At 41.5% G+C, this 26468-nt stretch overlaps 1 protein-coding gene across 2 annotated transcripts; it reads left to right on the forward strand.

Moving 5' to 3' along the window:
* Nucleotides 1–15: 15 nt before the first annotated feature.
* On the forward strand, nt 16–24736 carry LOC128893548 (putative ferric-chelate reductase 1 homolog). 2 transcript variants are annotated; one of them, XM_054154571.1, is made up of 13 exons: nt 16–591; nt 9223–9366; nt 9515–9834; nt 10435–10526; nt 13404–13563; nt 17175–17372; nt 17795–17890; nt 18480–18636; nt 19052–19278; nt 20545–20785; nt 21438–21550; nt 22549–22662; nt 22743–24736. In XM_054154571.1, the coding sequence occupies exons 3-13, from the start codon at nt 9517–9519 to the stop codon at nt 22881–22883; spliced, it is 1857 nt and encodes a 618-aa protein (XP_054010546.1). In that variant the 5' UTR covers nt 16–591; nt 9223–9366; nt 9515–9516; the 3' UTR covers nt 22884–24736. The 2 variants fall into 2 exon arrangements, with proteins under 2 accessions (XP_054010546.1, XP_054010545.1); XM_054154570.1 differs by lacking the exon at nt 9223–9366 and having other exon boundaries at nt 17–591.
* The last annotated feature ends 1732 nt before the right edge of the window (nt 24737–26468 follow it).

Below are 26468 nucleotides of genomic sequence, written 5' to 3' on the forward strand. Positions count from 1 at the left end.
TATATCCACTACACAGTCTTTCGCAAGGTGTGGTACCCGGCGTTCTGGTCAGAACTATGCTCGTCCGGAATCAACAAGTGCTCCTCGAGACTACGCCGGGAAAACACTTGACCTAACCGAACTTTGGCGAACACATTTTCCGTCTTCTTCGGCTGTGCGCGCGTGAACCGAAAATTCGAAAGAGGCGCGCATAGGTGGCTACCGCGGGAGCAGACTCTGTTAATCGACGCGAGGATCCCGAATGGCAGTATCGCGACGCGATCGATTCGATCCACAGTGACCAAGTTTGCAGTAACCGCGGTAGTCTGACTCGCGGCGAACAGATCGGAGCACTGTTCGTTGTTTTTCAGTGTTTTGGCGTGCGGATCGACGGACGTAATCGATGAATCATTGATTTTTACGCGTCTCGGGGCTCGAGTGACGCGCGTGCTCCTCTCGACATCAACAGAATCCACGAGGATTATATGTGTACACCGGAGTTCCGCTACACGTGACTTCACGGCTTGCCGATCGCGTGTTTATTGCGCTGTGAATTCGACGGATACGTCTACAGTGGGTTCGACAGGGACGAATCGACGAGAATGAAGTATCGTGAGTATCGATCGTCGATCGTTTCGTAATTAACAGCCCGAAAACCGCGGGAGAAAAATTACTTTTTTCCGCGGGACGATCGCTTACCGAGTCGCTCCGTCGATGGCGACGCTACATGGGTGGGACATTTACTCGTTACTTATTTACTAATTCAAACACAGGGAGATTCGTTTGTTAGCTTCGATTTCTTCGGTGTGAAATGCAGATTCGTTTTATTGCTCTTTCTCTACTACGGATTTAATGCGCACACAGTCGTGAAGTTCATCTTTTATGGAGATGGGAATTGTTGATATTTTTCGCGTGCGGTTGTTTTCATCTAATGGCGGGAACAATTTAAAGGGACGGTAGATGGTAGATAGAACGAAGACGTTTTGTGACGATTTATTTGTGATTTATACTTGACCGAATAGTTGTACAGGTCGTGTTAGACTTTTGTTAACATTTATATGAAATGAGTACGTATTATTAGGCAGTTATATATGTTAGTGTTGATGAGTAGTAGAAAGTTGGGTGTCGTTTATTCTGTTATTTGAGGAACTTTCTCCAAGGATGTCTCCACTTTGTTTAAGCAAAGTAAGATTATGTACTTGAATGTTCGAAAAAAATATAATTACAAAGTTCTATTGACTTTAAAGAGTAGCCTAAATTCTATGCAACTTCCCGTTGGCGCTTGGTTAATTATAATAATTTTCATTTTTTTATTTTTTTTTTTTACTCAAGACCGAATTTCTTAATGTAAGAAAGTATTATTATATAATTTTATCGATTGGATTAAAAAATATTAAAATTGTTCAACGCGGGACAGTCCATCGAGCGAAATGACTCGTTCTTTTGCGAGTTTCTTCGCACTCGGCGTGAAGTTTCGCGTTTCACGCGACGCTCGATTTAGAGAAATTACATTCTGCTCGGTACGCACTCGAGGAATGTAAAAAGCGATGGAAAGTGACTGTTAAAAGGATAAAATCGCGGCAAACGCTCCATGCGAAATTATATAGTGTGTCGCCAGTGGCGAGCCACGATTTTACAGGCCCCTGGGCCATATGCCACCAATAAAATCAAACAGAAATTTAAATAAAAATTGAATCCATTCTTAAGATTATTAAACACATTTCATACTTAATTCAAGGGAATACGAAATTATATACTTTTTGAAGAAGTTTAGTACAATCACCGTACAATAACACCTTTAATTTGAATATCTAAGAGCGCTCCTAACAATAAATAAATGAACAAATAAGTAACGGGTTCCCCGTCATCAATTTTATTTATCCAAAGCGGGGTTCGCAACTGGAAAAGGTTACGCAACACCGTCCCAAAGCGCATGCCTCGATACCTGTGCGTCGCTTCAAAAAAACGAGTTTTCTGGCGCACCACCTGTCGCCAGCAACTTCGTTTTTACGTTCGTGCACGTGGCACGGCTGGGCCGTCTCGCCGAACAAATGAAAACGCCGCATTATTACGCGAAATCGAGTTTACCTGGACGTCGTAACGTTCCCGCCACGATTAAGAAACATGCGCCGCGGTAATATTTTAGAAAGTTGCCCGCCGTGCTCGAAAGTCCAACGAACTTTCTTCTTGGAACGGTGACCGACCCAAAATCGATTATCGACGAGACCAGCGCTTCTGATAGCATTCGAACGTGCCGCTGGAAGTATTTTTCGCTAAACCATTTATAAAATTAACGGGGCCGAATGCATTCGGATAATACGCGACGAATAAAGAGGCGCGGGGATTTATTCGCGACGTTTATTCGATCGGATAGCCCAGTTTTTGTACGTGTATTTGATTGCGGAGGTTTTTATTTTGCAAGCAAAGTTTAAATAGGTTGGTTTTCATTTTTGGGGATTATAATATGGATAGGTACTTCGGTTTCGAGTAGCAGCTCACCTGATATCAGGATTACTTTATTTTTCAAATACAATGTTCAAATTTTCAAATTATTCATTTCGTGTGTTCCGCAAACGAAAATTCTCTTGGAAATAACCGACGCGCTCCAAAACTCAGCAATGCGTGAAATTACAGACCTCTTCTCATTAAAATTATAACTATTCGAGAAAAGGGAGATATAATTATGAAAAAGAATACATGTTCCATCGATATTTTCCAAATACACGGGGTGTATTTATTCGATATAGAAACTAGAATATAGATTTTTATTCCAAATATAATTCGCCTGTTGGAATTAATAATTCATTATTTAAATATGACCGTTTAGTCGAATAATTTATTCAGGAATAATTACAGCGCGAACGACTGATAAGCTCTCATTCGAATAAACAGTTATTCGTCACTTGGATTGCACACCGGTTGATAACAGCTATTAGCAGCTTTCGGGTTTACGTAAGCAATAAACTAATTTGCGGCTTGAAGTGCTAACGCAAGAATTCGAGAACAATGTTCAGCCAGTGGAATCTGGGACAAGCGAGCAATTTGCAAACGATGAAAGCAATTACGAACAACTAGAATTTTGATGCAATCAAGAATTGTATTCAAACAACAGATGACGTAAGAATTGTATTCAAACAACAGACGAATAAAATTATCGTATATAAATTATTGATTTATCAGCTCTGCAAATTTTTCGCTCGAAAATTTAGATTTAAATTTGTATTCGTCGTGTAGTGAAATACGATCTATGTTTACCTTTTTATTCGTTATTTCAAAATGGTATCCAGATAAGAATTTACTTCATCTCCCTGGTCAATGTAATTTAGGTATAATGGTAGATGAGATGTTCCTGGTATAGTCGGGCAGCTGGTGAATAAAGTAGGATAAATAAGAGAAATGATTAAGTATTGAACTGACTTGCGGTCTGACGCGATACCGCAAGAATCTAGGTACAATGCTGAACGAGGAATTTCTAGGACAAGAGAGTAACGTTACTATGGCGACATGTTCGCCAAACACGAGGTGTATGACCCGACTGTATCGAGGAACTTGTCTGAATATGCGAAACGTTCCATGCAGATTGTAGGATTTTGCGTTGAACGTATCCCTCCGTTTATACCGCGTCCTCGTTAGGCTTAATTATCTTTTAATTATTCTTCCCATCTCAGTTTGTCAAACAATAATTACCCAAGGATTGTTCGGTGGGCTCGAGCAGTCTTTTCGTTCTTGATTAAATAAGTTCGACGAAATTAACGATTCAAGCAATCTTTTTATTCTAAAGGAATAAATGTATTTAGAGTCGATTAATATGTCTGGGATACGTCCCGAAATATATTTAGGTGCCGTGGATAAATGTATTCGGAGTACATTTAAATTCATGAATGAATACAGTTGGAATACACAGAATTCGTTAATATGTTTGGGATTCACGAAGGAACATATTCAGAATATTTAAAGTATATTTGGAGCACGTTTAAATTCATGATTAAATACACTATTTAGAGTTCACGATCAAATGTATTCAAAATTCATTTGAAATTTATGATTTAATATATTAACCATCAAAAGACTAATCGAGCGTTTATCACTTTTTGTTTAATTTCAAAATTCATCCCCGAATTATACGTAAATAGGAGGCTGAAATAATTCGAGGTTTGAGAAGAGCAGCACCTATCTTCCAAGCTCTGATTTTTCCATTTCGTAATTTCTATAAAAAAAAAAAATATTACGTTGTCGATTGGACTCCAAAACAGAGTCAGGTTCGCAGGCATGTAATCGCCATTTCCTAGAACTTTTCGACCCCGTATTGTGTTCACCTTGGTAATTAAAATCAGAGGGAAGACAGGCGACGCGATAACGTTGGTTTATTTACACAAGCGACGCGCAATGTGTCGCATGGCTGACTCATACGCTGTCCCGTCATGTATAATTCATGCGTAGGTGGATGATCGTATACCTCAAACCGCGGAACTATATGTCTTTGTTTCGATCTTCCTCTTCGAAACTTGGGTGTACTGCGAAACTTCCGTGGCACGTGCAGAAAATGTCCGCCTTTTGACGAATATTTCAAAGGGTTGGGGGAAATTGAAAATTTTATCCTACTCGACTCTTTCGTGCATCCAGGACACCTGGGTCGTTATAGCGACTCGTTGTCTCTATGATTCATTCCTGTTCGATACTTGTTTCCTGCTTAGTCTATACTTGGAGACAGGTGAAACATTGTTTGGCTCGATTGGTGGGGGGGGGAATTAAACTCGATCGTAGTGCGAGGTTTTGCTTCTTGATCCACTAGGGATACTACTCTACGGATATTTACTCCTCAGGGGCCGTAGCTATGTTTAATTGTGGCTACGGTACGGGTTTAGCGATCCCGAGGTACCCGAGCTATAAGGGGGCTAGCAGGTCCACACAGATATGAGAGTTAAGAGATACTGAAAATAGTATTACCACTTTCCACCTAAATTAGAGATCCCTGTCGTTGGGAAGATCGAACGAGAGCGTTATCCAGCGCGCTGGATCAATCGGCCGCAGCACGACTTTGTGGATTAACCCAGCGACCATGGCTGGAAGTCTCCGTTGCACGGATGCGACCACGATTCATAGATCGATGCAGCGAGCAACGGCTCTGGGAGAATAAACCGCAAAACACGATGCGGGGAAGCCTTGTGCTCGTTCCTTTCGAACAATGCTGTAATGATACATGATAATAGGAGGCGAAACGTGATTACCGTGCTTCTTAACTCTTCATCTGTCATTCAAACGTTATTTTAATGAATGGATTTTCATCCGGCGGTTCCTACGTTGCGACGAGAACCAACCGCGGAACAACGTCCTCGTTTAATGCTATTGTCGTGCCTGCACACGCATTTTTCCTGCCTCCTACGAACGACCGACCGCGATCGTTAAAATGTTCGGAGTTGCTCGGCTTTTCGACGTTCCGTCCTGAATTATTACCGAATCTGGTTCTGGTTTCCAGCTACCTGGACGCGTTCACCGCTGTTGTCTTTTTTTCGACTGGACTTTCGTGTTTTCTGGTGGATTTTTGAACTTGGCAGAGTTAGGGGAATGGAAAGGCGGAGTTTTCAGTTTGAGAGCTGTATTGGACGTAGTATTCGTGGTGGACTTGGGAACTTAGTTTTGGAAGTCTCGGTAGTCTAAATAATCCATATCGGATGTGAGGTCTGGGTTAAGTTTACTAGATCCATTATATTCAATTCTACCGAAACTGGAATTGTATTAGGATCCATTTGCCTCGGGTAAAACTCCATCGAGTACCACAGGAACCTCGAGAGTTGCGAGAACACGAGCCAGGGAATTTCTGCAAATACCGAGGTAACCAATCTAATAGCCAGGAAACTCTTATCATACGTTACGGGCCTCATCGATCCCTCGATCAGTTTTCATTTGTAACGACAGGCACGCTTGTTGCAAAGTGACTCTTTCACTTGTTAGCAGAATGCAGCCAGCAAGGTTTGCTTTCGAGAGTAGCATCAAGTACCATCGTGTTCAATGAGCTTGGAGTTACTCGGAATCCTATGAGCCTGAGGTTGCGCTGCGTTCTACAGAACACGTGTGAGATTGTCTACATTGTGTTTCGCGGTTATGGGGTCTCTATTATAGCCTGCGGGGGGGAAATCGACTCTCAGGAATCTGCAATTTTCCGTAGTTGCATGGATTCGTAGTAGACTTATATTGATTTCAGCGAATAATTTCATCTGTTTAAGGTCGTCTGCATTACGTTCTGCTAGTGTAGATAATCTGCATAGTGTTCTTTGCATCGAATTTTATCAGTCTAGCGATATCTAGTATCGAGTTGTACAAGTTCATAGTCACCAGCCATTGCGTCTGACTAAAGTGAGTCTCCCTGTATGAAATTCTACAGGCCTGTGATTGCCTGTATCGCGTATCATGAATCTCCAAGTCATCGGTATTCATATCGATGAGCTTGAGTCACTTCTATTGTATCCTACGTTTATAACGTTGTTTACATTATACCTTACGGGTGTAGAACCGTTTAGTTCGAAGTCGTTTACGCTGCATCTAACAAACCTAACGTCCATCTTTGATATCCGATTAGACGAATCCAGAATCTTTCGTATCCCGCAGCACGAGCGTAAAATTTCCACGTGCTCTGTCCACGGTTCCCTGAAATCGTTTCTCCCAGGTCCTCGGATCGCACGCAGCCAGCTTGGCCGTGTTTCTGGGTCGTCGGTGTCGGTTGGCGCATGTTCGGGAACTTGTCGGGTCTGACGAATGCCGCGTCGCTGGTGTGCGGCCCACTGGATCCATGTTATCGGTGCTAAGCCCACGGGGACACGGAAAACGTAACGCGCATCTAGTCGCGCGTGCTTCGAATGCCGCTCCTTTTTATTCCCAACTTGCTCCGGGCGGGTGAGCGCGATGTCGCAGCTCGTTGCAACCGTGTAAACGAGACGCAATAAAAATGCATAACGCCGACCTTGACTCGGATGCGACGAACCGGATCCCAGAACCATGAAATTATTTATGGAATTCGCTTGGATGAAAGAAACGCGATTGTTTCCGTCGATTCCACGTTTTCGCCGCGGTTTTCAATGACGCGCGGCGGCCATTGCGATTTCTACCTAACGAGCAGGAAGCGGGGTAAAAAGTGTTCCCGTGTTTTCAGCGTGCCGCAAGCGTAGACGCTGAAAGCCACTAACGGGGCAACGATGGTATCGAACGTTTTTGTTAGGTGATTCCTCGCGTGGGAAGTATTTCACGGAATCATTCATTGAAGGATTCTATTGTTGCGTGGATTCTGAAGTTTTTGTTTCTGTGGCAGTGGAAGTATTTAGAACAGTGGAGTAAGATACTTGGTAAATAAGATACTTGATTGATTCCGAGAAGCCAGTGGAGTGCCTCAAAATTAAAAGTGACGGAAATTGACGTTAGGAAACATCGTGTTCCTTCTTTAAGTCCTAAAAACAAGATACTTTCACCTGGCCTTACGAACTAAAAAGTGCAATATTCATCTTTAAAAGAATATAAATACAAAATGGCAGCAGAGGTCTACGAAGCAACTCGATATATCCATGCAATCGAAGAGTAGAAAGAAACCAGGTATTATATTCCCAACGAGCGTGAAACTACATATTCATTTGTATTCTTTCCCCCCCTCGAATCGCATTATTTATTACAATCGTTGTGCCCCACAATGGAGCAATTTATCGCCGCGAAGCGACGACCAGGGTCGCGTTTTAAACGGTTACATAACGGACGACGAGGTGTTTCGGTATCGTTTAGGAATGCTCGGGTATAGAAACCCCGTGGGTCGACCAACAGGACTCGATAGGTAAAAGTCAGCCTCCTTTGCGTGTGTACGGGTTGCGCACGACTCGTGCAGCCACTAAGTCATTCGCTCTCCGTGCACGCGTTGCTCGTATACGCGCCTTGAATCATCGGCATCGTAGGCGACAAAGCCGCTTAGCGTGCGGCAACGATCATGAGTCGGGAAAGAACACCTTACACCGAAAACGAGATGTTCTAAGAGGATTCGATGCGAGTATCTGCATCTCGAGTATTCCTGTTTAGGTAGAAAATACGCCGTGGGTTCCTGGAAAACTCGAGATTATTGTTTTCCGTTGAAGCACATCCAAAACAAAACTTATGAGAGACTAGAGGGTTTATATTAATTATATCTTATTGAATTATTATATTTATTACCGTTTGAAAAATATTCAACGGGGACACTGTGATTAAATGAAATGAATTCCAAGGAAGTTTAATTAGTAGATGGCTCGATATTATGAATTATGAAGTACGTCTATGTTAATATTCCTCTGGAGTGTTTCAAAATTCTCCATCCAAAATGAACAGAGATACGCAACCTTGCTCTAACTTTCTCTAACTTTCTTCATTCAATTTTTTTTTTTATTTCTTTTCCTGCTGGGAAACGCGGACGAATGGAGCCTTCCGAAGTCGCTCTAGGAAGAAGAAGTCAGAAATTTATTACGCGCGAAGCTCCTGTACGCCACCAGGAAGTGCAAACGTAAAATTGAAGCGGTTCCGCGAACCAGTTTGAGGAAAAAACGGGAATAAGAGGGAACCGTGTGCCCCGCACGCAACGGTGACTAATGCCCCGCATTCCTACGTTAAACAGTTCAATGGGTGCAAGTGACGTATCCACGCGGAAAAGCAGACGCATAAGTCACAGAATCCTCCGTAGCGAAAGAAGCCACGAGCTCTCGTTGTAAACTCCCCGCGACGTCCTGCTGTATTATACATGTAGATGTTCCAAGAATTGGAGCGACGTCCGCGGCAACGTAGCGTCTTCCTCGCAATTATTCCTCGGCTCTTGGCGAGCGTAAAAAGCAGATTGAATAATGCGTGTCAGGCTCGTATAAGGACAGATCGTCGGTGGGATCGGTTCTTGCGGGGAGGCTAGTCTCAACAGAGTCTATGGCGACCTGCGTCCGAAAGAAGAGCGACCTCGACTGGGTGTGTTTTTACTGACTGGCTGGGCTTCGTTGCTAGGGAATTTTTTAAGTAAAACGTGGGGAAAGAATTGAAGATTATAAATTCATTTCGGTCTATTCGAGTATTCATTTTAGAAGGGAGGTCTAACACCTTTCCAGGTCTCCGTGTATAATTGAACCCTTCATGGGATGGTGTGACGTATAAAAGGATTTTTATTTATTCATAATATTATCCGAGTTTAACTGATTACGATCACACACACACACACACTACCATCCCCTACTGTGATCGATATTCTTCCAGTAGATAAGTCTGGTAATAATCTCCACGAGCGAAGGGTACATCTTAATTAATAATTGTACGACATTTGAGCCTGCAATCATTTTCTGAAGCAAGGAGAACATATCTAAGGAGAAAACCGATACTTGAGCCTGACTGATTATCCTCGAAGTAAGTGTACAGAATTTTCCTAATTAAAAATGTCTAGGATTTCATTTAACTCCGAGAAGAAGATCTCGACAGTATCCGGCCAGTGGAAACGTTTATAAATGGACAACTTTGAGGACTATTGCTAATAGTCGCGCGTAATTTGTTGCAGAAATGAAGAGGTCGCTGTTAATCCTGAGCTTGCTCGCGACGAGCGTGTTGTGTTTACCCAATGGAGCGCCAACGAGTGCATGCGAGGATCTCATGCCTCGTCACCCTGGGAGCGCGAACCAGGAAACTTACCCTCCTCCTTACCAAGTTTTACCGGCTGCAGGACAAGGCAGAGTCCGCTTAATTCTGGGAAGTCCTCAAGGTCTCGCCTACGAGGGCTTCATGATACTCGCGCGTGACTCCGTGACTGGTGAATTCGTCGGGGAATTCGCGAACTTACCTGACACAGCACGAACCATCGAGTGCACGCCAGGTGTGAAGGTGAGGGCATTTTATGGTTGGACTTCCTCAACATCCGATGTTGTTATAGCTAATCCAAAAGCACCAAGATCCGTAAGTTCCGTTGCAGGCATATCGGGCTGTCGCAAAGAAAAATACAAGGAACAGTCGTTAAATGATCTCAAGTTCCTCTCGAGAGGTATTTTATTTCATTAAGTAATACTCCAGAGTAACGAACGCATTCCTGAATGTTCAATATTGGATTAATTAAAGCCTCCAATATTTCCCCGCGGAGCCATGCGTCTTTTTAATTTACTTTTGTCTTTATTACGGTTGGCTTCCTAAAAGTAAGCTCGGTATCTGTAACAGGACAGTAGCCAATCCCTGTAACGGAACTTACGGCTGGGCTAGATGTAATATACGCTAGCAAACGCGTAAAGTATGCCTTCGCGAGACTAACGACGTCCCTCAGTCGACGATTGGAAAGTCTGATAAATCCGTATAGGCGTCCCCATAGTAGAAAATCCTTATGATCCATAGTTAAGGACCTCAAGGCTGAGTGATTCACGTGTCGCACGTTTCACGAAGGCCGCGAGGCTGCGTTTTGCCAGCCTATTAAACGTTTTCCTCGTTTTTGTTAAGAACGCGGTGACTCATACCAACACGACCAAGAAGCATAATCTAGAATTCGATTGGGAGGCACCTGCTGACTACGAGGGCACCATTGTCTTCAGGTAAGCAATTGGAGTAGTTGCACTCTAATCAATTACGTTTTCTTTCGTATCAAATTAAGTTCCAATAAATATTTTTTATCAATATTGCAACACCGAATGGTTGCATTTCAATATAGGAATTCTCTTTTGGATCGTAATTAACTTTACGTAATATTCCAAATGTATAATCCATTAAAAAATGACTAGAAAGTGCTGAATAGGAACTTGCACACGTCCATAAATAATTGTCTCCGCTCATGCATGACTTGGTCTTCGCGATAATATTTACATTTGCGGGTTTATAAATATTATGCAACACTGGGCGCAATTGGAAAGTCACATGAAATTGAAGTTGAACGAAACGTGTTAATCCTGTATTGCATAAAATGTCAGGAGCCCGTTAAAAAAAAAAACCCTCGCAGAAGTTGACCAAAGTATCAGCTAAACAAGAAATAATTTCTCTCTTGAAAGGTGACCCCCTAAAGTCACAATTTAAATTCACGTATCAATAATTTTAGATTCAATCCCCTATAGCCCAAAATAATTTCTAATAAATATATTATGTCACTATGTCTATTAAAGACTGCGTATTAAATTCGAAGTGAATTCGTGAAGTAAGGAATCTGATTCTGTTGAGTGGGCCTGGGATTAAAGTAGATCCGCGTTGATTTGGTAGTTCATGCTCCGGCAAATGCACCATGACGACACAGTTGTTGGGCGTGTAAGGGGAATAACTGATAGGAATGCGGAAGCAGGGTGAATCGAGTCACGAAAATCAAGCGCGGGCGTACTTTCACATTAAATTCGCTCATAATCCGTGTCAGCCTGTCACGACCTGTTGGATGTAAAGGTCTTCCAGTTTCAATACCGCTTTAAACTCGCACAGTTCCCTCGTCTCGCGAACACTGTTATTATCAATTACAACGGTTGTGACCAGTGACGAATTCGTTACATAATTTACATCTCCATCGCGTGGAATTGCTTTATTCCCTCAAGAAGAGATCCGACTTCTCATTGGACAAGCAACAAGTTCATTATTCGAAGATGTATCAATATTCTCCAGCGTCTCATTTTCCTGCTGTTCTTCGAGGATTCAAGCGAGTAGTATCGATCCAGAGACGATTCAGAGGTAATCAAGAGATATTCAGAGAATTACAAATTTTAGGGAATTAAAGACGATTATACAAATGCTTCTTGGGCTGTGATTAATCCGAAGGGGTGAACCACTGAAATATTCTCAAAATCGATCAAACATGGAATCGCTTGGATATAGAAAAATTTCGTAAAATTCCCTCTATTCTTCTCCATTTTATCAAACTGGAAGAAATTGTATTAAGCTGAGGTTGCAGCATTTTTAATTACGGAAAAAAGTAGGTCGTAAGCATTAGCTATTCTTCCTTTCTCCCAGGGAATAAAAGATTCTTTGAAGTGTCAGTCTCTACGAAATGAAATTTACTTTATCCCGTGGAAATGTTTTCGGTAGTAATAGCATGAATATGGGAGAGCACGGTTTACAAACGCGATTCATGGTATAGGAATCCTTGAAGCATACTTTTTCCATCGTGCGGATGCCGTGAATCCTGTGTCGTCGCGTAAGTTATAGCACGGCATGAGTTTTTATCTGGATTGCAGCATAGATCGAGGTTTACACAGTAGTCAAAGCTGTCGATTTTTAGTTCAAGGTGTATCTTTTATATGAAGAACATTTATGCATATTATCCGAGTAAATGCACAGATTATGTTCCATTTCGTATTCTAAAAGAAGAAAACATAAGCATCTACTACTTAATGTTTTATAATAGAAAAGTTCTCGGTCACTTACCGGCTTAAAATAGTTAAAGAAACTTCCGAAAGCGTGTATCCAGCGGCGAGTCGCGGTCACGATTAATTGGACGTTTAATTTCTGGGTCGGAACTCGGTCTCGGGAGCAGCGTGGATATGGCACGCGCGCGTAAACGCGCGGCGATCTGTCGGCATATGAATTACGATTAGTAACGTAGCGCGTGGCAGGGGTTTACACAGCCCCGTGCACGGAATACGGTATAAAGCGCGTAACGGTGCGAGAAACGCCGGGGACATTCGTTATAAACTTTTCCGCTCATAATCGCCGCCGTGTGGCACAGTTATTCCTGAACGGTCAATTAATACGGACGCTGGGGGCCCCAACCTATTAAAACTTCACCAACTTCGCGCCGATAACCATAAATAACCGGTTCGACGTAAATTGTTCTTCGACTTGCGCCAGGATTCGAACTTTCCCTCTCCCCCCGGTCAATCGAAACAGATTTTTCAACGTTGCTCCGCGGATCGTTCGTTCTCGACATTGTTATCTTTTGTTCCCACGCCTGGACGCCGATGGGTTGCATCACGACGAATAGGAGGGCTATAATTCATACACTGGACGATGCAACGATAGGACAGCATAGTATTTGCATTCTGTAGCGTTGAAACGGTTAGCCTGAGAGTTTTTCATGTGAAGTTTCTTTATTTTATAGGTGTTATTTGCATCGAAGAAAACACTAAGGCAAATCGCACACGGGCGCAACTTATCAGTTTCAAACCACTCTGAAACTAGTTGCACGTGACCGTGGATTTAGGTATAACAAAGATAGTGGAGTAGGTAAAACAAAGAGCGCAAAGTTCAAATCGGTTGCGCCAGTGTGCGTTCAGCCTAACGCATTTTCTCTAGTTCCCTAGTTTAGACACTTTTTAGTCGAGACTTTCTTCTCGATGCAAACTTTCATCCTTGACTATATAGACTGGCTTCGTATGATGCATTTCCACTATTTCCAGCAGTTGGTTCGCGTCTGACGCTGAAGTTCCCATTTCCCTTTCACCGAGCAGATTAACCCGTGACTCTTGCGTTCACTGATCCGTGGCTCTGATTTCTTCTCGTAGATCCACCTTCGCCCAGGACTATAATACGTATTGGGTCGGCGTGGAATCGCCAAGACTCAACGTTAACAAACGATCCATCGAAGTGTTGACTTCGTCCACAACGTCCACCACGAGCAGAACCACGACGACACCCTATTACAATCCGACCGTCCATTACGAGGTAAGTATTCCCCAGTTACGTCCCGACCAATGATCACGAAGCAAACGTGCTTTTCACACCCGATAATCGTAGCCACGGCGGTGATCGGCCGTGCTACGAAGACAGACAAAGTGAAATCGAGGGACAATCGAGAAATTTGATTGAAAAATTGCAAGTAGAGTGGAAGACAGACAAAGTAAAATTGAGGTTTGATAATTGGTGATTTCATTGATGAGAAATAATAAACGGGAGAAAATTCACTGCGATTGTTCGTAGGATACGTTGATAAATGGTTGTTAGAGTATTTATGAGTCGAAAGTAAGTTCATATTTTAACGAATATTGCCTCGCGATGCACAATCGCATGTATTATGCATGTACACATGCGCACGCTATGCAGTTAACTGGAAATGCATAATTTTTGATGGCTTGGTATACGCTTTCAGTGTTATGGTTTACGTACTTTCGCCGTTCGCCTATCGCTGGATCAAAGCGTAGCTGTAATTTTTGAAAGCGTCAGACTCATTTTTTCCAGAATTTTTTTTTTTTTTTTTTTTTATTAAAGCGATGGCTTGCGTGAAATTATTTATATTCCTTCGTGGCCTGGTACAAGCTTTATATATTTACATAAGTAGGATAGTTACGTGACAAGTCACGAGCAACTGATTTCTATTTTTCGCTGAAACTCTATCTGCTTGTTTATTTTGTTGTGCTGTTAATAGAATGCTGGTAACACAGTTATCCAAGCAGAAAGTATCACACTAGCAAACCGATGCTTCGTATTTAGTTATTCCATTCGATATATTTTGTGAGTTTATTTAAATGCCGAATGAATTATAATCAACTTCATTTGACACGTGTACAGTTTTCTTTGATATTTCGAAATTTTTTGAAGTGAAGTATTTATCAGAATTTCCTGGAATTCCTAGCATTCCGTCTTCACCTTGACGGTTTACCTCGAGCATCATTGCAAGTATAATACATTGAAATGGAAAAAAAAACTATCAAGGAGTGTGATCTCATCTTCGTCAGCTTCTTAAAAGTCTTTCGCAATAATTAACGCGATAAATCACGGAGGATCATCTACAATTATGCTAAGGCACACATTGTGTAACGATTCGCAGGTTTGCTCGCATGCCATAACCATAAGTAATCGTAAATAATAATGACGTATAAAGTCTTATTTGTCGACGATTCGTTCCTGTTCCATATGAAACTCTTAACTCGACCCGAATCGCGACTATCAGATTTAATTGCCGCTGGTATTTAACCTGGCAGCGTAATCGCGGCAACTAAACTTGTTAGAACGCCCGTTAGGGTTTATTGAAAAAATCGTTACCGGATTTCACGAGTGCGCTGGCGGTCGTTAGTACGGAAGCTTTCGTAAATAACAACTCGTACGTGTTCTTCAGACCAGTATAAACTTTCTTTGCACGAGCGTAAAATGTTTTCTCAATAATTTTCTCCAATCGACGGTGTACGCGAGTCGAAACTAGGGGAAACACTGGCCATCGAGATTTCATCTTCTCGACAATTCCCTCCTACGTCTTTCGCAATCATTAACCGCGGAACGTATGTTCGTCTTATCTTTACGGGATGAGAAACACCAGTTATGAATGCTGTTACTTCTGAGATATGTAAAATTCGTGGATTCTAGTTTAATGCAAATGAACGGCGCAGGAGCGTGCAGTGTGAGCAGCGATAGAGAGAGAGAGAGAGAGAGAGAGAGAGAGAGACGTATTGCGAGTAGCGCAGGAAAATTACGTTTGGGGGAAAAATAATAGCAGTGGTTGTGATTGGTTGTCTAGATGATGTACAATTGACAACTTTTTCGAATAGAGGGGGTTATTGCACTATTTAGGAGGCGATAATTATAGTATACAAATATAAGTAGAGATTAGTTAGTTATTCAGAACTATCATCTTATTTTATTCTTCGTAATATAACAATGAATAGGGTATTGTGACTTTATGAATTTATATAAAATAAAAAGTAAAAATCTGAGGTTCGCCGTAAGGTTGGTGAACGCATACTTGATCTTCTCACAAGGACTAATGATAATGCTTGCAATATGCTTAAATATGCTTGATCCCATCGCTAACTACAAGTCCAATAATGGCATCCAGCGCTCGCTGCACCATAATTACTCTGTTTCCCGAGGTGTGTCTAAGTTGAAGGCTGGTCATCATACTCTTCCTGTTAAGACAACGGCCACCGTCTTTCTCTGCCTGTAATTAACCATTCAGTGGAGATAAGCCGGCAGGGGCATGTTTATTTAAACGTAGTTACATTGTTCATACTCCGTTTCAAACGACGTGAACTGCATTGTCTAGAGTAGAGGTAGAAAAACTGTTAATCGGTGACGAATGGAACACTGTACGTAGCAATCCATTCGAATGGTTCATTACGCGAGAATTGTCATTTTTATTTAACGAATGATACACGAAACACTTGCTCTTTTTGGTCTAATAAAAATAGATCGCAATTGCATCGCGTTCGAACTATTTTTTATTTAACTCCCAAATGAGCAGTAGACTCACTTTCAAGAGTGTATCTTAAAAAAATAAAGAACGACATAATTTATTATACTGGAGCAACATACTACCAAATTTTCAATCCGTATAAATATTCAACAAACAGTATTTTTAACAAGCACTGTAATTTCTATAGTCAACACCGACCGTGCAAGAAGAATATTCTTTTCACTTTATCTTCCCTTCGTTATCCGACATTTTTATTCATATAAAAATCATGTCTGCTCCTCGACGAAGGTTTTACTCGGTGTCAACTACGTCGGTTCGACGCATGATGAATGAAAAGATACAGGTCGACGTCTTTTTTGCGTATCGTCCTCATTAACCGGTCCACTTTCGAAACAAGATCATCGTGAGAAACGCCATCGCGCGAACGAATCCCCGTCCCTCGGTTTCTCACTTGGAAACTTTATTGAGGAGTTTCCCGAGTAGGTCTGAACTACTCCATTAAGCTGCTTCGACGCAAGCTGGTTATGCACAGGGACGCATACATCGGGAAATAGGACTTCTTGCGTCGGGGATATCTTGGTATTTTCGATGAAAATAAATCTCCGGGAAATCTCGCGCGAGTTCCTCAAGTCTGATGTACGTTTGACAATAAACGCAATTCGATGTGAACGATCATCCATGCGCTTGCTAACACCCAAGTAACACAGATTTTTGTTTCGATGATGGAAAGTGGAGTGACTCGATTGTAACTTTGTCTTTTCTTTAAATTTTTGTTGCTTAGTTAATCGAAGCTTCAAGCCTCCTCGTAAATAAAATATACGTGTTGATTAATCGTGTATTTTGAGAGAATATTTGAAGAGTATCGAGTAATAAAGAGGCTATGAATCACACGAAAGCTTAGAATTATGTTTTCGAAATATGAATAATATTTACCGCGCATGGTAATTATTGATAACGTCGTATCAGCGAGTGTATGACAACGTACTAATGGAGGTTACGTCGAATATGTATGTTTTAAAGTGCCAATACTTTTTTTACTTGAACGAAGCTAGAATATTTATTAGAAACAGGGGGATAGTTCTTTGTGACGAACTATTTAATTGAGAATCGTATGGACGGAGTCTCATCCTTGAACGAACTTGGGTTTCAGCCAAAGGATGGAGACGATTCTTTGTATGCCGAGTGCGGCAAAACGAAGAATTGCTTTGGTACACCAGCAGGTTGCGTGGAGGCCAAAAATTGCATAGCAGTGGTCACCGTGCTTGTTCGTGGCGACCGCTATCTCTTCGAGCTGCAAGCACGTGACAGCATGTATGTCGCCGTTGGTTTGTCCGACGACAGTAAAATGGTAATTGTTTCCTTATATATATAAAAAAAAAACACTCATCGAACATCACGAAACGCATAAATCATTCTTTCAATATAAGTGGATATACAGGTTGATCTCCTAAAGCTTTTGACATTCGATATTAGAATTTATGGATACTTCGGCTCGAAATGCTACACTTTTAGCGCTTTTAACGCAATATTTTCAAGACTTCGAACTTGGACAAACTATCAAGAAACTAATACTTTCCCATGTGTAAACTCGAGTAGCCTCATTTATTCGGACGTTGCACGTAACTTAGCTTCTGAGAAATGTTTTGCAACGATCGTGCTAATCGAGTTTGTGGGTTTAGAGTAGAAGCGCAACCTGTAATCCGCGTAGGTGGCTTGTAATTTCAATAAACCCAGCGTCGACGATTGTTTAATCTTTTGTCTCTCGTGCAGGGCGACGACAGCGTGGTCGAGTGCGCGAACGAAAGAGGAGAAATTGGCTTACACATGTCTTGGAACTCTGGAAAGCGTAATACGAGGAAACCCATGGTTCGTACCCTCCTATTTCAACGTTCTCCACCGATCGGAATATCATTTTCGTTTCCGCGAGACGATGAACAGTTGGAATCACGAGTTTTGGTTCGTTTATTGTTCGATGATAACAAACAGAATATTATTCGATTCGTTAATATACCACGGGCAGGCATTTAATTAATTCGCGGTATTATCTCCAGCCGTTTTCTTACGGAGAATCTAAATACAGCCGTGTTCAAATTTATGATCAGCGTAACAAGCACACTGGAATCGATGTTCCCCGTGTTGTCGATTCGCCGGTAATTAGGTTCTTCAAACAGGAGAGAAATGATACACGAATATCGCAGAGCTGGGCGAGATTCTTTTTCAAATAAAATTTCTTGGTTATTGCGATAAAATGTCGCCCGTCTCTGTCGCGGCATATCGAGGCCATCGTTACGCGAGCAGGTGAAATTAATACGATTCAATGAACCCTGCGGTGATGGTCGACTTTCGCTAGTGTGTAACATTGTTACCAATCGATCCCTCGTTGGAAGCGATTGCGTCGATCCGCGGTTTGCGAGAGGCCCACGCGACCTTGGTCTATTTGCGATTTCCCTTGCAGCAGGATGGTGCCGTTCAGTTGGAGTCGAGCTCCATCAAGGATGACGTGATTTCCTGTAAATTTTGGAGAGAGAAAACAACCGTTGTCGAAGGCCGCGAGTACGACCTCGTGAACACACCGTACAACCTACTGGTGGCCGCTGGCAAATCTCTAAAGAGTGCGTAACCGTTCCTTCTCCTATTAAATTCCTTTGGAAGGACTCGCGACACTCGAGACTACGTCGAACGACGTTTCCTTCCTGTTTCACCCGAAACTAGTTGTTTAACAATGTCGCGTCCCGAGGAATGGCAACTTTAATCGCGTCGCGAACACCGTTCAAAGTAGCTGTTTACATTGCTGGGGAATATAAGTTTGAGATTTAAGGGAAACAAGGTTACAGGGCACTTTTTCTTATTATCTAGGCTGTGTTACGAAGTGAAGTCTGTTCGGAGGGTTCAGCATTAGTAAACGGAAGATGAGCACTTATGAATGTAGAAACATTAACTTCGTCCTCCGTGAACCATTTCCAAAATAAACAAATAAAACACGAAATAAACAAACTATTCGAAAGTGGCGCGCGTTTGATTGTCCAGGTAACGGCGTGGGCTTCCACGACACTGCCTACGACGCCAGCGGGGGTGCAAAATTGTTATCCGACGTCGGAGGTTACACGACGGCCAGCAACATCCTGATTCGCTTGCACGGCGCGCTGATGCTGGCGTCGTGGATCGGCACGGCGTCGATCGGTATCCTCCTCGCTAGATACTACAGGAAAACGTGGGTCAACTCGCAGTTGTGCGGAAAGGACCATTGGTTCGCCGTAAGTATCCAATTTTTCGTGAAATCGCGCGCTCGAACGCGGGATCCAGAAGATCACCCCTACGGAGAACTAATGTTCTCGGGGTTCGTGCGCGATGGCCGCCTATTTGGTGGGTCGATGGCGGCTGTCCGTGAGTCCATGAGCTCGGGATCGGGGTTAATCGGAGGAACCACGAACAGAAGGGCAGTTTGATAACGTCACGACGTTGCCACGAAATTAACCGTCGACACACGGACGTGCCATATTGGTAGCCAAACCGTGGATATCGAGTGCCATTCAACGCTCCATCGAGTGAATTTTATTTTATTTTAGGAAGGACCTTGTTTATTTTTCTACATATTCGCGGATTGATCGATGTTTCAGCCGAATTTACGGACCTATTGAAAAATTGGGTAGAGTCCTCGTAAAGTTCCTTAACTTCGATATTTATTATTAAACTTCTAGGTTCATCGTTGTTATACATTGAATAAAGGAACTTTTCACTTGATGCAGCCAACGACCGGCTGAGGTACGATTTCATCCGAGGATCATCACATATCAATTATTTTGCGTAATCAGATTTTAATTGGTGTATTTCAATGAAATTGTAAACGAATATTCATTCGATAAGACGAGCAGATAATTATCGGCACATTAATTACACTTTGTTATCGAAAATGCGCGCCGAATTATCGTTGCGGTGCTCGATAAATGATTAATTTAATTCGTCATTGTTCTGCGATCGAATGTCTCATTTGGACTATTCGTAGCTTGTATTTACTTTTTTTTTATCGTGTTTGCTTCTTTGTCTCTTTTTTTTCCAAGACAATGTCCCACTCGATATCATCGGGAACTCGAGTGTCTACACTTTGCGGAGGAACACAAACTTGGCTTACGTCCAAGGATAACATTGAACTTATCTTTGATAGCTCCGGAGAACACTCACCTTGGACGTGTACGAAACTTCTTTGCAGTCGTTCATTTCTTGTCTCAATTATTTACAGGTTCTTGTAGGTCAGTTCTCGTTCAGGTTGACTTTTTATTCATGAAATATTGGGCGTTAATCGTGTTCATTGAAGATACAGTAAAGACCACTTAATATTCGTTTTAAGAGTTATCTGTTTCACTGACTGAATAGCAACCTATTTTGAAACCTATGAAAAACAGAAATTTAATAAAATACCCAGGCACGATGGTTAAAAAACACTGCTCCAGTTTGCGATCTTGACATGTTATTTTTTTTTCCTGTAATCAATATTGCATAGCATGTTTTTTTTCGAACCAAAGTGGCACAGGTTCTTCATGATACTGACGTGGTCGATGACGATAGCCGCGTTCGTGATAATATTCGTCCAGCTGGGCGAATGGAGCTCGGAGGTGATACACGCGTCCCTGGGGGTGGCCACCACGCTCTTAGCCTTCATTCAGCCCTTTATGGCAGCCGCGAGACCTCATCCAGGGGCACCTCGAAGACCTCTATTCAATTGGGCGCACTGGTTCGTTGGAAATGCGGCGCAGATTTGCGGCAGTAAGTTTCACCCCCTAATTCTGCGGTGTTTTATGTAAGTTGTCCTGAAATTAGTGGTCAGAACTTTGGATACCCATTATAACACTCGAATGGTGGCGAACGCAATAGAAGGAACGTACAGCGACGTATATTTAATAAAATAATGAAATTTGTATTTCTTCGCTTCGAAATATTTTATACCGTTCCAAAGACTTTGTTTATATTTATATACGAAAATGAGCACGAAAGTGTTGGTAGACGTGGGTTTAGAATCGAACAGTTCTAAAGAAAAATTTTATTTCATCACAGCACGTGTTCCAAGCGTTTTGCGCCCATTTCGATGCATACCTCGACACGTTTTCTCATCGAATTTCGCACACGCTCGAGAATGCAAGGTTTTCCCTTATTTCTCGCCAAGAGAAACTCACATAGCGATCGCTACGAAAGAGGACACTCGAGTCAACCGCCTCGCAATATGTGTCTTCTAATTCGTCAACTATTGCATTCGAGGCCAACGTTTGCCAACACTTTTTTTGTCGAGTCTTTGTCGACCACCCACAATTATCCAAGTGGCCTATCTTAAGCGTCACATCCATGTATTCTTTTTGTTTGTTATTGTTTTATTCGTTCCACGGGCAGTGGGTTAACCACCGCATTGAAATTCCTTTCACAGTAATCGCAATTTTCTTCGCGGTCCGTCTGAACAAGGCCAAACTCCCGGAATGGGTCGACTGGATTCTGGTCGCCTACGTGGTATTCCACATTCTGACTCACCTCATCCTCACGGTAAGGACGATATTTGATATTTATAAGGCAAAAGTCCCGTATACCTAGCCCGGTTGTATATTTTACCCATACGAGGTGTCCCATTTCTCTCTGTAAATGGTAATCTCGAGGAGTACGTTGAATTGAAAAAAAAAATTGAACGTATAGAGGGACATAGGAAGTGGGAGGAATCGCTTAAATCTTTTACCCGAGATATATATGCATATATACACACACACACCCATATATATATATATTTATGGATTTGAATTCAAGTCGTTAATAATTACGGTTAAAAATCGTCCACCGCCGGAATGTCGTAGCTAACGGATCTAATGAACGTTTGAACGTTAACCGAACACAATTCTAAATTTATTCCGTCGCGAATGGGCAACGTTTCAATGCAATTAGCCAGACATTCTCTTCGAAAGTGCGCGTTAATAACAATGAACGAGTGAGTTATACATTATATCCAAAACATTTCACTCCCGACCGTACGAACTGGCGTCGAAAATCGGCCGCAATTATGCGAGCACGCGATTTCGAGCTGCCAGAACAGTTTCGTTTCGTTATTCGTTGGACATTGTTACGCTTGCGACAAAGGCGATCGACGGGTGAATTAATTTATTATAACTGCAGCATATTTAACCGTGGTCTCTAAAGTGATAACTTTGATCGCTTGATTGATCGAACGTGCAACCGATATCATATTTTATGATGTCATTTTAGAAAATTTGTGAAAAATTAGAAACCATGAAGACGAAAAGAGAAATTGTTGCGCGAGTGCGTGTGATGGAAAGAATGGAAGACCAAGAAAGATGAACGAAGGTAGTTTGGAATTGGATGCATGTTGTGAATGGTGGAAAAAAGGAAGATCGGATAAGAGGAATTACTTTCCAAAGTGTGACTGAAGAATAGAAACATAACTCATAGATAACAAAGTATCGTAATAACCCTGTTCACAAGGTTCAAATAAAAAATTTGGTTACGCATTGACTGGACATGAACGTATGTTATAGTTCGTGGGATGCGCCTCGGACGTGCAGGCCAGTCAGAGGGTGAATTCATTCCCCATGAAAGACACCCACTCACGTAGCTCGATGGTCCATCCGGATGCGAGACAGGATGCTCCCGTAAGTTTCTAGCTAATAAGAATCGGCGCGATGTGCTAGGAATTTTCCCCAGCGTTCTCATTCTACATTCTGTTCGACAGCACTCCGGGCTAAGGAAATTTATCTTCGGGGTGTACTTCGTTGTGATCGCCCTGTTCGCCGCGGCTCTCATCGTCATCACCGTTCTGGCCCCCATCGAGGACACGTGGGTCTCCTTCACCAACACCATTAAGAATTATTAATCTCCGTTTAATCGACGATCTAAAACGACGGGATTTGCATCGCCTGAGTCGCGCTAGAAGTTTCGAACTGCCGCGCCGCGAACACGTTCTCGAGTCGCTATCTTGTATGCAAACGAGTCTGAAAGTGACGTAAGTCATGGTCTGGAGAACTATACGCGCGAATCGTGCGACAATATTGTCCGACCACGTCCTGAAACCTGGAAAGTGGCTTTGGAAATGGAAAATGGTGTCGTTGGTGTAAGTAGCGATCGCGCGAACGTTGTAATATGTGAATTATGCTCTTACAGAGTGGCAGAGATGGGCAAAATTTTGATGTGATTAGGTATCTCGAATGGAGGAGCAGAAGTTGGAGAAAAATTTGTCTTTGAATCGTAGAAGGAAATATTTCACAAGGGATGGGAAAAGATTCGATTATGCGGGCGAATAAATCGCTGTTTGGTGAGATTATTGCTCGAGTAACATTTGAAAATTTAGACAATAGCGCGTACCAGATCTGGTCCTGAATATTATTTGAAATTTCACTGATGTAACAAATATACTTTATAGAACTTCTCTAACTAAACGTCTCTAACTTTTAAAGAAGGTTTCGATACGATTTATATAAATTATAAACGCACAAAGAATAGCAACGATATTAAAGACAAAATGAAAGTGTTATGTTCTATAGAAATATATGTATATCAACTTTCCCTCTGTAAATGACGAATAAACTTTCACATAGGGGAATAAATTCGTTGCAACAAACGATAGCACTCACCCATTTCAAAGTTTATTCGAAATACGCGTGTACTCGTTATTTTAAAATTTATTTGAAACAAATGCATACTCGTTACTTCCAAATATGTTTGAAAAACGTAGCCACCGTCTGGATCGAGTCGATATTTCAGTTATTTTTCGGTGTTTGTCGAGGGGAAATAAAAGACTGAAATATGTTATTTCAACTACTTATTTCTCATTTTAATTTCAAATGAAATTTCCACCGGTCTGGTACGTTCAATTTTATATTTCTTCCTCTTAGACTGACACGAAAACATTTTGATTCGATGAACGCACAAATTCTTCGCAGAAACGTATCCCGGCCAAAAATACCCGACTTAACTACAAGCTTACATCGAAGTGTTTATATTTTTCTTTTACTTCATGGAACGTCATTATCTTGTTTATAATCGCGATGTCGTTCGCGAAACGCCGTAATTTGTTCTTCCTCTAGATTACTGTAGAATCTAGAATCTCGTTCAGAGGTCCGTCCGCAAGGTGCTTTTATGTTTAATTAAACTTAATTTGTGCATGTGGGAAGAAAATAATAAAGTAATTCTTCTGGCGTTCACGAGCAACTTAATAATAAGTGTTGACAGGGGGCTAACGTTGAACTCGCATAACCTTATGAACATTTTTGAATATTCAGACGCACATATACGTACACTATATCCTTTTTCTAAATTTATGCAAGTATAATATTAGCTTTCTGTAACAATTTATACGCGTGAACATTACTGGTGGAGAATCGAAGATTGGTCTAGAAATATTTGAATAATTTATATAGCGAAATATAAATGAACCAGCTGGTGGTGGCCAGAAGAATTATTCTATCGCCTTTTTTACTTTTAAGTTTCTTTATTTCCAGCAAGATATATGCAGAATCTATATTTATGGTAACGTTTACAGTATTAGATTTCATAACGTATTTTTGATTTTTACACATGTTTAGATATATTTTGTACTACGATCGACGTTCTACCGTGTAAACCAGAGTTTCATGGAGCATCACGGGATCGCGCTTAATTAACTGATATAATAGTGTTATTTGTATGTTATTGATATTGTTAATAAATAAATATATATTTACGATCGCACATTGTGCAGAGAGTAATATAATTCGGTACAAATACTTCTGTGTCTCGTTTTCCATAATGATAATTGATCATCAGGTCGAACCTGCCACTAATATTTGAAGCGAGACAATGCTTGGATCCACGCTGTTTTTAAAAAAATTCTCCTTATATCGACGTTTCCCCTGATCCCCAACTTCCTCGACGTCGTCGTAATTTTATTCCTTAGCCAGCCGCTGGAAGATTTTCGTCGCTTTCAGTTTTCCGTCGGAAAAAGGATTATCCGTTTATCGTTACGGTCCTACAGAACGAGATGGCGGTTGAACTCGATTAACTGCAAGAGGCAGTTGTTAATCGGTTTAAACAGAATTTGAATTTACTTAAGCGAAAGTCGCGGGCTAAGCACGCTACCGATACTTATTTCTTTCGCATTAAAAGTCCTTGTATCCCGTTAAACACCCCCCCCCCCTCCCCCCGTCGGGCTCTATCAGATTGTAAATTTCGATTCGCGAATGCGTCGCCGGCGAATTTCAATCCTTTCGTGCACGCGTCATTGTCGAAACTGATTGTTAACTACAAATTCGAATTTGCCCGTTGATACGTTTTATTGTTATGCATATTACGGCACACCTGAATGGATGGCTCGTACGATTTAATGGAAAATCAGGCGCCCCGAACCGTATTCGTTCCGTCCCTCGATAATTTCTTTTTCAATGGGAGTACGTGGCGGGAGAATATTTTTGTGTAATTGAAAATTATGCGCGGTTCAATTTGGGTTCCATTTTTCGGTCGTGAGACGGAGGACGAATAAATAAGAATTTTTCATTCGAGTACGAGTGCATAATTAATTAACGTTTGTTTAGGTGTCTTTGTCGTATTTATTATAATTGTGTTCCACAGGATTTTTGTGACTGTTCCTCTTCTTATTCCTCTTCGTCGAAAATTTTCGAAAATTTCATTAAGGATAAGGTTATCAGGAGTGTAGCCCTACGTGTGACGAAGCGAATTAGGATGACCAGATTCTGGACATCCTGAGAACTAGTCTGAAGAAGGTAGGTGAAAAAGGTAGGACAATGCATTTGCCCGGATTCCATCGCATGTGGTCGCTGCACGAGAGTGAAACAGGTAGCGAACAAAAGTGCAAAAGAAACCACTCTTCCTCTAAAGTAGTGGTTCTCAATAGAAGCCACATGGTCCCATCGGTGGTCCACGACATATTTCTTGGGGGTCAGCAAGGAACACACGGCCATGCAATCTTTTGAAAAGTATTTTTTGTTTCGTTCATAACAAGTTAATTTTTTTTTTAATCACAATTTAGTTTGATCCTCCATCAATGAAGTTTATACTTAATCGTCTATAAAATAAAGCACGCTTTGTTTTACACGAGAACAGCGAATTGTTTTACGAACTTTTTCGATGAAAATATTTATACATAATTTAAGAAGGTTCTCGATGAACAGTGGCGATATCGTGGCAATATATTTGTTTTTATTATACTCTTTCTGTTTATTCTACAGTATTACCCGTAAATAAACAAGTAGTACGCTACGATTTTTGTCAACAAACTGCAACTATGGCCCATTGAATGTATGCAGTTTAAAAAAATATCCATCGGTTTTTAACCTACCGGAATGAAAAAGCCTTCGTTAGTTCTAGAAACATAGATAAAACATAGATTTTTTCATTTTTCAAATGACTAAAATACCTTCTTAACTCGATACGAATTTATTCATCACTATCATATCGTCGATACTCA

This window comes from Hylaeus anthracinus, unplaced genomic scaffold (assembly GCF_026225885.1).
Source record: "Hylaeus anthracinus isolate JK02 unplaced genomic scaffold, UHH_iyHylAnth1.0_haploid 3, whole genome shotgun sequence".
Lineage (NCBI taxonomy): Eukaryota > Metazoa > Arthropoda > Insecta > Hymenoptera > Colletidae > Hylaeus > Hylaeus anthracinus.